At 50.9% G+C, this 11,338-nt stretch overlaps 1 protein-coding gene across 7 annotated transcripts in view; it reads left to right on the top strand.

Moving 5' to 3' along the window:
• The first annotated feature begins 2,260 nt into the window (after positions 1–2,260).
• The window catches only part of PPP4R1 (protein phosphatase 4 regulatory subunit 1), an 84,277-nt gene continuing 75,199 nt past the window's right edge, over positions 2,261–11,338 (top strand). For 2 of the 7 annotated variants that reach the window (XM_070050486.1, XM_070050484.1), the window contains exons 1-2: positions 2,812–2,946; positions 3,159–3,203. In XM_070050486.1, coding sequence (XP_069906587.1) covers positions 2,940–2,946; positions 3,159–3,203 — 52 coding nt within the window. In that variant the 5' untranslated portion in view covers positions 2,812–2,939. Of the gene's footprint in view, positions 2,395–2,811; positions 2,947–3,158; positions 3,261–11,338 lie in introns of those variants that run through there. The other 5 variants (XM_070050488.1, XM_070050487.1, XM_070050485.1 and 2 more) reach the window with 5 other exon arrangements.

The raw sequence follows: 11,338 nt of genomic DNA, 5'->3' as shown, positions 1-11,338 counted from the left end.
CAAGTCCTTGAGCCCCTGCACTCACATGGGAGACCCAGAAGAAGCTCCTGGCTCCTGACTTTGGACCAGCTCAGCTTTGGCCATTGCGACCATTTAGGGAGTGAACCAGCAGATGGAAGATCTTTCTCTCTGTCTCTCCCTTTCTCTGTCTGTAACTGTGCCTCTTAAATAAATAAATAAATCTTAAAAATAAAAAACTGACTTGGGACACTCCCCGTATTTTACAGATTTCAGAGGCAAAGCAGGATAAGAATGGATTTTGTGTTGTGCTCTGACCCCTGGACAAAATATAATTTCGGGCACCCACAGGCTACATTGTAAGTTAAATTGAGGTAAAGGGACATAGCACAATGATTGCTATTCTTTGTTTAGCTATCATTTTTTATAGGGCAGGAACAGAGTGTAGTTGGTAGGGCTAAACTGCTTATCTTTTGAGAAAGGAGTCAGAGAAAAGCAAATGTAAAAATATGTTCCTAGGGCCGGCGCCGCGGCTCACTAGGCTAATCCTCCGCCTAGCGGCACCAGCACACCAGGTTCTAGTCCCGGTTGGGGCGCCGGATTCTGTCCCGGTTGCCCCTCTTCCAGGCCAGCTCTCTGCTGTGGCCAGGGAGTGCAGTGGAGGATGGCCCAGGTGCTTGGGCCCTGCACCCCATGGGAGACCAGGAAAAGCACCTGGCTCCTGGCTCCTGGCATCGGATCAGCGCGGTGCACCGGCCGCAGCGCGCCGGCCGCGGTGGCCATTGGAGGGTGAACCAACGGCAAAGGAAGACCTTTCTCTCTGTCTCTCTCACTGTCCACTCTGCCTGTCAAAAAAAAAAAATATATATATATATATATATATATATGTTCCTGTGCATGCCCTCACTGCAATGTCTAAAAACCAAGCGGCTTAAAGGGACCTGTTGTGTAATTCAGCTTATAACCAAATGCATAGCTCTTGAACAATAATGGAAACATTACACAGATCCTCCCATGTTGGCTGCCTTTTCCCAGATACTGAGAGAAAACTCCTGGAGACCCAGCTCCTCAAGGCGGAGGAAAGTCATACCACACGCAAAGCCAGTTCTGGTGCACAAACTCTATCATACTCTGATCGCTGAGTGTTTCACATTCATCTTTATTGGGTAGATCATCAGGGCAGTTTTGTGTTTGTAAGCCCAGTGGCTGAAGCACAGTTGGTCCTCGGTAGCGTCTGCATTTTCCCAATGAAGTCACCTGTTAGTGTACAGAATGGATTTGGCCCGTTCCTCCTCTTTCTACTCAGAATTGGTTAAAGTGGCAGGTGTGCCAACAAGGCAGGTAGCAGAGGAGGGCAGAACTCGCGGGCTGACTCAGTTGGGGCTGGTTTTTGTTGATGGATCGTGAATTTCCAACTCTGTCTGGAGAATTAGGGTTAGCTGAATTCACAAAGGGGCTTTCTGCAGGGGGAGGTGAGAAACAGAAGTTTGGACTGTTTAATTACCCTACATTTGAGAACATTAGACACACACTTGGAGTTAGGGCTATCCTGATTTTTACTCTCAGAAATGTCACATGGATTAACGCAATATGTCTTCTGTCTTGTAAATAATATCTGAGAGGAAATGTTTTTCGCAGTATCTATGAGGAACCCATTGGGGTTTGATTTTCAGAGGCTCTGTCATAGCATTTAACGTCAACACGCTGTTCTGGGTTAAAACAACGTAGAAAGGAAAAAGCTGGTTAACTATTTAGAATTCTCTCCTCAGGAAGAGATAAGACTCCCTCCCCTCCAAAGTGGCATCAATTCCAAGTCTGCGTTTTTTCCTCCGTGGAGTACGACTAAGTCATGGAAGCAGGGCGGTGAAACAGAAAACCCAGGGTTTTGGAGCTTGAGCTAATGGCCTCACTCAGAAAACAATGGGAATAAGAAAATCTGTAACTCAGACTTCAGTTGAGCAAGTGCTGCCAAAATCATCTAAAACACACACACGCACACACACACACACACACACACACATTCATCAACAGTACCCTTCACCCGCCACCTCCTAGTATCAGGCACAGTGCTAGGCTGCGCTCGCTCTTCACTGAACCCCGACAGGCAGGCTGCATCCGACATGCTACAAATGGGTCACACACCAAGTACATGGCAGCCTCCAGACGTGACCCCGGGCCTGCCACGCTCCGGCCGGTGACTTTCCCGCCTTGTCAGCTCCGGCTTCGCGGGACGAGTGGAGAAACGTGCAGCCGCGAGAGCGGGCAGAGCAGACACGACTTTGTCACTCAACTACCCCCAGCAGGGCCCTGGGCTTTGTTAGCAGCCACTTGGCGAGGGCCCTAGACGGCGGGGAGGCGGCGCTTCCTCCGAGCGGAGGTGGGACCCTCGGCCCCGCCGGCCTCGGGAGCCGCCCCCGGCCTCGGATCGCCGACGACGTACGTGCGGGCCTGGGGAGGGGGCGCGGGCGGCGAGCGGCGAGCGGCGAGCGGCGAGCGGCGCGCGCCGAGAAGGCTGCGGCCGACGAGCGCAGGGCGAGGCCGGTGACCCAATAAAGCAGCCGGGCCGCGGGAGGCCCCGCCCGGGGTCGGGTTCCGGCACTCGCCGCAGGGTCCCGGCCGGCCGTGCTTGCGCGCCCCCGTCCGCAGCGCTCGGCGCCGGGGCGCCTCCGGCCGAGGGTGTGAGCGCGCGCGGCCGGGCCGCACCGGGCCGGGAGCGGGGAGGCGGGAGGCGGGCGCGCCGGCCGCCCCGGAGCCGCGCGGAGAGGCCGGCGAGGCGGGGCGGGGCGAGGCCGAGGGCCCAGGCGTCCGGGAGCCGCGCAGCCCGCGGCAGGCCCGGGCCCTCGGCCCGCCCCGCGCGCGCGCCCCCGCCGGCCCGGCCCTCCTCGCCGCCCCTCCCGCGCGCGTCCACCGGCTCCCCGGCTCGCGCCGCTCCATGTAGCCCCGGATCCCCGGGAGACCGAGGAGGAGGGGGCGACCACAAGATGGCGGGTACGTGGCCCCCTGTTCTCCGGGCGGTGGCGGCGGCGCCTCCCCGCACTCACCCGCCCCCCCGCCGCCCCGAGTGGCTGCCGAGCCGAGGCCGGCGCGGGGTCCCGGCGCGGGGAGGCGCCGCGGGGCCGGGAGGGCGGGCGGTGGGCGGTGGGGGCGGCGCGCCTGGCCGCGGGGCGCTGACCGGGCCTTTCTTCTCTGTCTCGGCGCAGACCTCTCGCTACTCCAGGAGGACCTGCAGGAGGACGCGGACGGATGTGAGTGGCCTGGCTTCGCGTCGCCGGGCGCCCGCGGGGAGCGGCCGGGAAGGGCGGGTAGGCGGGCGGCGGCGGCGGCCAGGGCCGGGCCGGCAGGGCGACGGGTGGGCGAGGGCGGTCCGGGACGGCCCGGGGCGGCGATGTGGGTGGCTGGGTGGGGGGTTAGATTCGCGCTTCCGTGAGGAAACGGGTGTTGGGGTTCAGCCGGGGCGGGAGGCGCCCCGCTCGACGCCCTCGTTGGGTTTCCGCCCCGCACTCAACCCCTGCCCGCCCCTCCGAGTCGCCGTCGGGCTCGGGAGTTGCTTGGCCGTAGGTTCTGGAAGGAAAAGCGGTGGGGCGGACATCCGAAGTGGGAAGTTGGGGTGTGTTTCCCCCTCGCGAGTGCCTTCCGCCCCGCCATCCCGCCCGAGGAAGGAAGAGGCTGTGAGGCGGGAGGCGCTTCCTCCGAGCTGCTCCCCGGAGTCGCCCGGCGCGCCCCGACCTCTTTTCAGGTTGTAGGGAGATGCGGTCCGGGTCACCGTGCAGCGGCTCCGAGCAGTTTCGATTTGATTTGTGGATGACGAGAAGGTTAGAAGGTGTGGCCTTGGCAGAAATGACTTTTAAGTTTTGAGAGTTGATTCTTTTGTTAAAAAAAAAAAAAAAAGAACAAGACGGAACCTCGGATTTTTTGACATTGTTTCCGGAATGGTGATGGCAAGGTCCTTTTTTTCATTTGGGTATGTGCTTTTCTAAGGCTGAGGCAGTAATATGGTGTGGTGACAGAAAAGAACAAAGAGTTAATTAAGCGAGTTTGCGTGGAAAGAAGTCACACATTGCAGTTAATTAGGAAAGGATTTCTGTTCGTGCTGATGTTCCAGTATTTCCAAGAGTCCCTAGGTTTTGCGGTGCGTTTAAGGAAAGACGCAGGTGCGAAGTGGCTTAAATGTAGAAATTGTTTGGAGTTGAGATGATAGTCCTGATGGAACGGTGGGCTGTTGAAGGAGCAGAGCCCGCCCGGGGCTGAGGCTGACTGTGGCTTTAATACCTATGTAAATAATTCAGAGATGGCCGCAGTTTGGAGTTGCTCTTTGAAATACTGTGCAGTTAATCCTTGGTGCTGTCTCTTGTGGTTCCCCTTACCCAAATCAAACTTAATTTTTAGATTCCTGGTGGTTTTGAGTTAAGTAAGGGGGATTTACCATTTAGAAGGATTCTCAAAAAAGAGTATTTTAAAGTAAATGAATCATATCCAGACTGACCTACTGCTAAATCCGGTGTTTCATAAACGGCTCTCTTGATAGGGAGCAGTACTGTGTAGTGAAGGGCAGCTTTGTATTTCTCTTACAGTTTGACCTTAGGCCACTTGCTCCCCAAACTGTATTGACGGTATTAAGGCGGCTGCAGATTTCAGGTCTCTGGCAGGGTTGGGATGGGAGAGGGGGACTTGCTGTTTTTGCACTTATGTTCAAGGCACGCATGGAGTTTATTATGACTGTTCCAAGCGGGAGCTGCTGAGGGTCAGTGTGTTTTCTGGTAGGTTCTACTCCTGCAGGAAGAGATGCAGTGTCAATTTCTTCCTTACCTTCAGTCCAGAGGGGTCAGCATAGGGTGTGTGAAGTTCAGCCCTAGTTTCCTTAGGAGCTGTTGAAAGCATGGTTGCAACCCATGCCCTCTAGTGGTTTCCCAGCAGTTTTATTTCCTGTCAGTGCTGTAAGGAAAGTACCAGAGGCATGATAGGACTGCTTTGACCCAAACCATGTACTGGTGGAGGCATTCCACGCATAAATGCTCGTGAGGCACTGAGAACAGCAGAGAGCAACAGCTATATTTGCTGTTAAAGGAAGAGCAGAGAAGGAAATGTGATGTATACTTCAAAGTATATTATGGAAGTCTGTTATATTTTAGATGCTGCTAATGCTTACAGTTCATTGTTCTGGGTTCTGTTCCCTAAATTTAGTATAAAGCATTAGACATTTGAAGGCCCAGATAGCTTATTTGCATGTGTGTGATTTGCTTGAAGACTGACTTGGAGTGACTGCTTGTTTTTCTCAGTTGCTGACGTCTTGTAGGTGATAGATAGCTGTGAACATTCAGGAAGGGACGGTCTAGACCGCGGGCGCTGGAAGGCCTGCTTGCCCTCTGTTGTGAAGTGAGAAAGAATGAGGAGGGCAGGGTGGCTGGTAGGGAATGAAGAAGCTCCTCACATCCTGCAGGAGAGGTAGAGGAGACAGAGAGGATGGAGCTCCGTAGGCTGCCACCTGCCCAACTTGCATTTCTGTCTGTGAGGCCAGCCTCTGGGGAAGACGCTTCAGCCTCTCTAGGTGTGTCAGCCCTTGTGGTGGGAGGGAGTTACATTCTCGCCGAGGTCTAGAGTCTCGATTGCCTTTCCTAAGTGTAGAACCTGAGGCCGAGGTGGATACTTCCTTGGCACAGGGTATCTGTAGCTGTGGGGACCAGGCAGGGACCCCGTGGCCTGTGCTTGAATGAGAAGCTCAGCTTTTTTGTGTTGTTTTAAGCCCCAGAGTCTGTGTACAAAGTCCAGAGACGGGAAGAGGGTTGATCAGAGACTGACTCACCTGAGACCTTGGAGGAAAAAAATCCCCAAATCCTAGTATGTAGAGAGTAGGTATTTTATATATATCAAAAGTACATAACGGCAGGTAAAGAAAATCAGTGGCAGGTATTATTAAAATTAGATTTAGAGCCGGCGCCACGGCTCACTAGGCTAATCCTCCACTTTGCGGCGCCGGTACACCGGGTTCTAGTCCCGGTCGGGGAGCCGGATTCTGTCCCCGTTGCCCCTCTTCCAGGCCAGCTCTCTGCTGTGGCCAGGGAGTGCAGTGGAGGATGGCCCGAGTGCTTGGGCCCTGCACCCCATGGGAGACCAGGAGAAGCACCTGGCTCCTGCCATCGGATCAGCGCGGTGTGCCGGCTGCAGTGCGCTGGCCGTGGCAGCCATTGGAGGGTGAACCAACGGCAAAGGAAAACCTTTCTTTCTGTCTCTCTCTCTCACTGTCCACTCTGCCTGTCAAAAAAAAAAAAAATTAGATTTAGCATAATATTTTAAGTTTTAAAGTGAAACTTTTTTTAAAAAAATTTATTTATTTTACTTGAAAGTCACAGTTACACGGGGGGGTGGGTCTTCCATCCACTGGTTCACTCCCTAGATGGGTGCAATGGCCAGAGCTGAGCTGATTTGAAGCCAGGAGCCTCTTCCGGGTCTCCCACGTGGTTGCAGGGGCCCAAGGACTTGGGCCATCTTCTGCTTTCCCAGGCCATAGCAGAGAGCTGGATAGGAAGTGGAGCATTTGGGTCTTGATCTGGTGCCCATATGGGATGCCGGCACCGCAGGTGGTGGCTTTACCTGCTGTGCCACAGCGATGGCCCCTAAAGTGAAACTTTTTTTTAAAGATTTATTTATTTGAATGAGTGACAGAGAGAGGGAGACCTGCTGTGCGCTGGTTCACTCCCCAGATGAGCACAATGGCAGGAGCGCGTAGGGAGCTGGATTGGAAGTGGAGCAGCCTGGACTCAAAAACAGTGCCCATATGGGATGCTGGCGTTGCGGGTGTCAGTTTTACGTGCTGTGCCACAATGCTGACCCCTCTGAAGTTAATACCGGATCGTGAATTACACTTCTACTTTCCAAGTGGGAGGCAAACTGGTGACTGCGTTCGAAAAGGAATCTGAGCAGATTTCTGAGTTGGGCAAAGCCCTTTGTGACTCTTTCTGTCTTCCTTTTTTTTTTTTTTTTTTTTTTAAGATTTATTTATTTACTTGAAAGGCAAAATTACAGAGGGAGAAGGAGAGAGAGAGAGAGAGAGAGATCAATCTTCCATCCACTGGCTCACTCCCTAGTGGCTACAGAAAACAAGAGCCAGGAACTCTGTCCTGGTCTCCCACTTGGGTGGCAGGGGCTCAAGCACTTGGGCTGTCCTCTGCAGCTTTCCCAGATGCGGTAGCAGGGATCCATTTGTAAGTGGAGAAGTGGGACCCAAATGGGATGCTGGCATCAAGGGTGGCAGCTTAATCCACAGAGTCACTCTGTTTCTTGAATGATGAAAGTACAAAATTACAGATGAATGTTTTAGAGGATGGTATTTCAAATTTCTATTTTCAAATTAAGTTTTGATTTACATTTAAGTAGCTAAGTTTCTGAAATGGGTGAGATAGGATCTAAGACAGTAGGATTTTGTGAATTGGTCTTATAACAATTGCATTGACACAGTCTGATTAAAATTTTAAACTTTATCAGAGAAATAGATCCAAGAATGTTATTTTAAGAGAATGGTTATTACATCCCACTTAATAGTTTAATAAGTTTGTTTGTTTGTTTGTTTGTTTTTGACAGGCAGAGTGGACAGTGAGAGAGAGAGAGACAGAGAGAAAGGTCTTCCTTTGCCGTTGGTTCACCCTCCAGTGGCCGCTGCGGCCAGCGCACCGCGCTGATCTGAAGGCAGGAGCTAGGTACTTCTCCTGGTCTCCCATGTGGGTGCAGGGCCCAAGCACTTGGGCCATCCTCCACTGCCTTCCCAGACCACAGCAGAGAGCTGGCCTGGAAGAGGGGCAACCGGGACAGAATCCGGCTCCCCGACCGGGACTAGAACCCGGTGTGCCGGCTCCGCAGGCGGAGGATTAGCCTAGTGAGCCACGGCACTGGCCCAGTTTCATAAGTTTTAACTTCTTTTCTTTCTTTCTTTTGAAAGGCAAAGTTAGAGGGAGAGGCAGAGTGGAAGCAGAGATCGATCTTCTATCTGCTGGTTCATTCCCCAAATGGCTGCAACAGCCAGGACTGTGCCAGGCCCAAGCCAGGAGCCAGGAACTTCTTCCAGGTCTCCCAAGTGGGACTAGGGGCCTAAGCACTTGGGCCATCCTCCACTGCTTTCCCAGGTGCATTAACAGGGAGCTTGATTGGAAGTGAAGCTGGATTGGAAGTGGAGCAGCCAGATCTCAAACTGGTGCCCATATGGGATGCTGGCATCTGCTGTACCACAACACCAGCCCCTACAGCAGCTTTAGGACATAGATTCTCTTCACAACAGTCCTGTAACGTGCAGGCTTTTTAAGTCACAGAAAAAAAAACCAAAGGGCCAAGCTGAGACCAGGAGCGTTATCTGGGTCTCCCATGTGGGCGCAGGGCCCCAAGCACTTGGGCCATCCTCCACTGCTTTCCCAGGCCCACAAGCAGGGAACTAGATCAGAAGTGGAGTAGCTAGGATTAGAATTGGCACTCTGTGCCACAATGCTGGCCCCCCCATGCCAGACATTTTTACATAATTGTTGCAGTTTTGGAATACTTTTACTCAAGACTGTGTTTCAGGTTTGAAGGCAGTGTTGAAACAATTCAAGTACAGGAATGATGGAACTGGAACTCATCGAGGGTACTGGCTTGATTGAGCTCCACTGTCTCCAGCACGTTCCCCTCCATACCCCTAATGTTTCTGAAAACTACTTCTGAGAAAGCTTCATAGGGTCCTAGCCACTTGGGGGAGCTGAGAAGTGAAAACTGGGGCTGTTTTTGCAGTAGCAGCAAGGGAATCATGGAAAACCCCAGGGAGGGTGCCTTTGAATGTGATCATATGCAGGCCCGTTGTTAAACACAGATTTGAGAGAGTGAGTCATGAGACTTGGTAGCATGTTTGATTGCTGCCAACATGATTGGACAGGAGAAATCTTTATTTAGCAATAAGATAATTAATATCGAAGAGGAGGGTGGTTTAAAAATGGTTTGAGTGGTGCCTACGTGTGGATAAAATCAGCTAATGATGTCTTGGCTAACAATTCCTAACATAGATTTGGGTTTTTTTGTTTGTTTGTTTATTTGTTTCAGGATTGATTTATTTGAAAGGCAGTGTTAGAGGAAGAGGAAGAGACACAAAGAGAGATCTTCCGTCTGCTGGTTCACCCCGCAGTGGCCGCAACAGCCAGGTCTGGGCCAGCCAGAGTCTGGAGCTTCATCCAGGTCTCCCACATAGGTGGCAGGAGCCCAAGCACTTGGGCCATCACCTGCCTTTTTCCCAGGCACATTAGCAGGGCGCTGGATTAGAAGCGGAGCAGGCAGGACTCACTGGAGTTCATATGGCATGCAAGCAGCCTCACAGGCAGAGGCTTAACCCACTATGCCACAACACTGGCTTCTAGAGCTTTTTTAAAGAGAAAGAAAAGGTGGGGGTGAGACGGCCCTTCTAACTCTGCAAGAGCCTATAGCGGGATGACCAAAAGAACCAAAACACAAACACCTCTAAGTGCAGTTTTTGTTGCTGCCTTTGAGAGATGACTAGCCCTTGCAAGTTACAGTTCAGAAACCAGCCATATTGTGTGATCCCTGGGTTGTTATTTCTAGTCCTATTGCCCCACTCCTGTTGATCAAGACCAAGAATTCATAACTGTTTATTAAACTATTGTCTTAGATGTTTGCATTACATCTATTTTTATATTTTGGAGAATAATGATTTTTCTCTGTTAATGGCAAAAAATTTTTGTCACCAGCTACCTGTTGGAGTGGGAAGTCCCTAAATTTGAAATAGGCTTTGTTTTGCTTTTTTGTTCGATCTGAGATTAAACCTAATCTAATGTTTTAGGCACATGCATGAGTGGCACACTTATGGTACTTTGGCCTAGGAGGTTAAAGGCCTGTATTCCTTGTCAGTTCTGTAACAAGCCTGGAACCTGCCTTGCCTTTGCACAGATTTTTGAGCTTAGCAGGTCCTCTAAGGTTCCTCCTCCTCAAACTCATTCCCTGACTCTCAACTTGTAAGTCATAGCACTCTGTCTCCCTAGAGTTGAGAGCAGACTTGTTTTGTGGTCTAGTTGACAACAGTTTGGTTGGTATTTGAGCATTCATCATGCAATAATTCTGGAAGATATTCCAGTATGGTTTTGTCTAGGGGAAGGAACACTGGGCTTTGTTAAGACTGTTGACCTGGGTTCATTTTCTCACCCTGCCATTTGTTTTCTTGATTATCTTGCACTAGGCACTCAACTTCCCTCAGCTATTGTCTATATTTAATATTTAAAATGTTGATGAATTTTTTGGATTGTCTTTTTTTTTTTTTTTTTTTTTTTGACAGGCAGAGTGGACACAGAGAGACAGAGAGAAAGGTCTTCCTTTGCTGTTGGTTCACCCTCCAATGGCCACCGCGGCCGGCACACTGTGGCTGGTGCACCACGCTGATCTGAAGCCGGGAGCCAGGTGCTTCTCCTGGTCTCCCATGGGGTGCAGGGCCCAAGTACTTGGGCCATCCTCCACTGCACTCCCAGGCCACAGCAGAGAGCTGGCCTGGAAGAGGGGCAACCGCGAAAGAATCCGGCACCCCGACCGGGACTAGAACCCGGTGTGCTGGTGCCGCAAGGCGGAGGATTAACCTAGTGAGCCGCGGCGCCGGCGTCTCTGGTTTTTGACTGCTACAAATAGGACTGCTGTGAACATTTCCTGTACAGTTTCGTGTGGATATACATGAGCTTTCTCTTGGGAATGTATCTAGGAGTGGAATGAATGGCTATAAAATTCTCTAAGGCACTGCCAGCCCGTTTTCCGCCATGGTTGTCACATGTCCCATTCCCACCAACAGAATGAGTGCAGGTCTGTCTCTTCATATCCCGGCCAGCACTCCTGCGGGCAGTCTTTTTAGCCATCTGCTGAGTGTGCTGGTATTTCTACGTGGTTTAAATTTCCATTTCATGAGTAGTGCTCATCCTTTTATGAACTCCCTTCTCTCTCGTCTTTGGTGTGAAAATGCCTGTTCCTATCCTTTGCTCATGTTTTCATTAGAATATTTTCTTAACTGTCTAGAGAATTTTTTATATATTCTAGAACAAGTCCTTTGTCAGATATATGGTTTGGAGAAAATATTTCCCAGTGTGTAATTTGTCTTTTCATTGTCTCAGCAGTGTATTCAGGAGATGGAGAAGTTTTGAATTTTGATATTTAATTTATCATTTTCTCACAGAGATTTCAAATGTCAGGCTTAGAAAGTTTCTTAAGTTTGATGAGAAGTTAGAAATGGGTATTACATTTTGTCAGATTGTTCTGTGTATTCAGAGGATTATGTTTTTTTCCTCTTTTTCAATGTGATAAATTATATTGATTTTTTAAAAAATATTATTAATTTTTAATGGAACTTTCAAACATATACAAAAGCAGCTTAGCTGCCATG

The sequence above is a fragment of the Oryctolagus cuniculus genome, chromosome 10 (assembly GCF_964237555.1).
Source record: "Oryctolagus cuniculus chromosome 10, mOryCun1.1, whole genome shotgun sequence".
Lineage (NCBI taxonomy): Eukaryota > Metazoa > Chordata > Mammalia > Lagomorpha > Leporidae > Oryctolagus > Oryctolagus cuniculus.
Note: the sequence above shows the minus strand (reverse complement) of the source record. Positions and strands in the feature narration are given on the sequence as shown.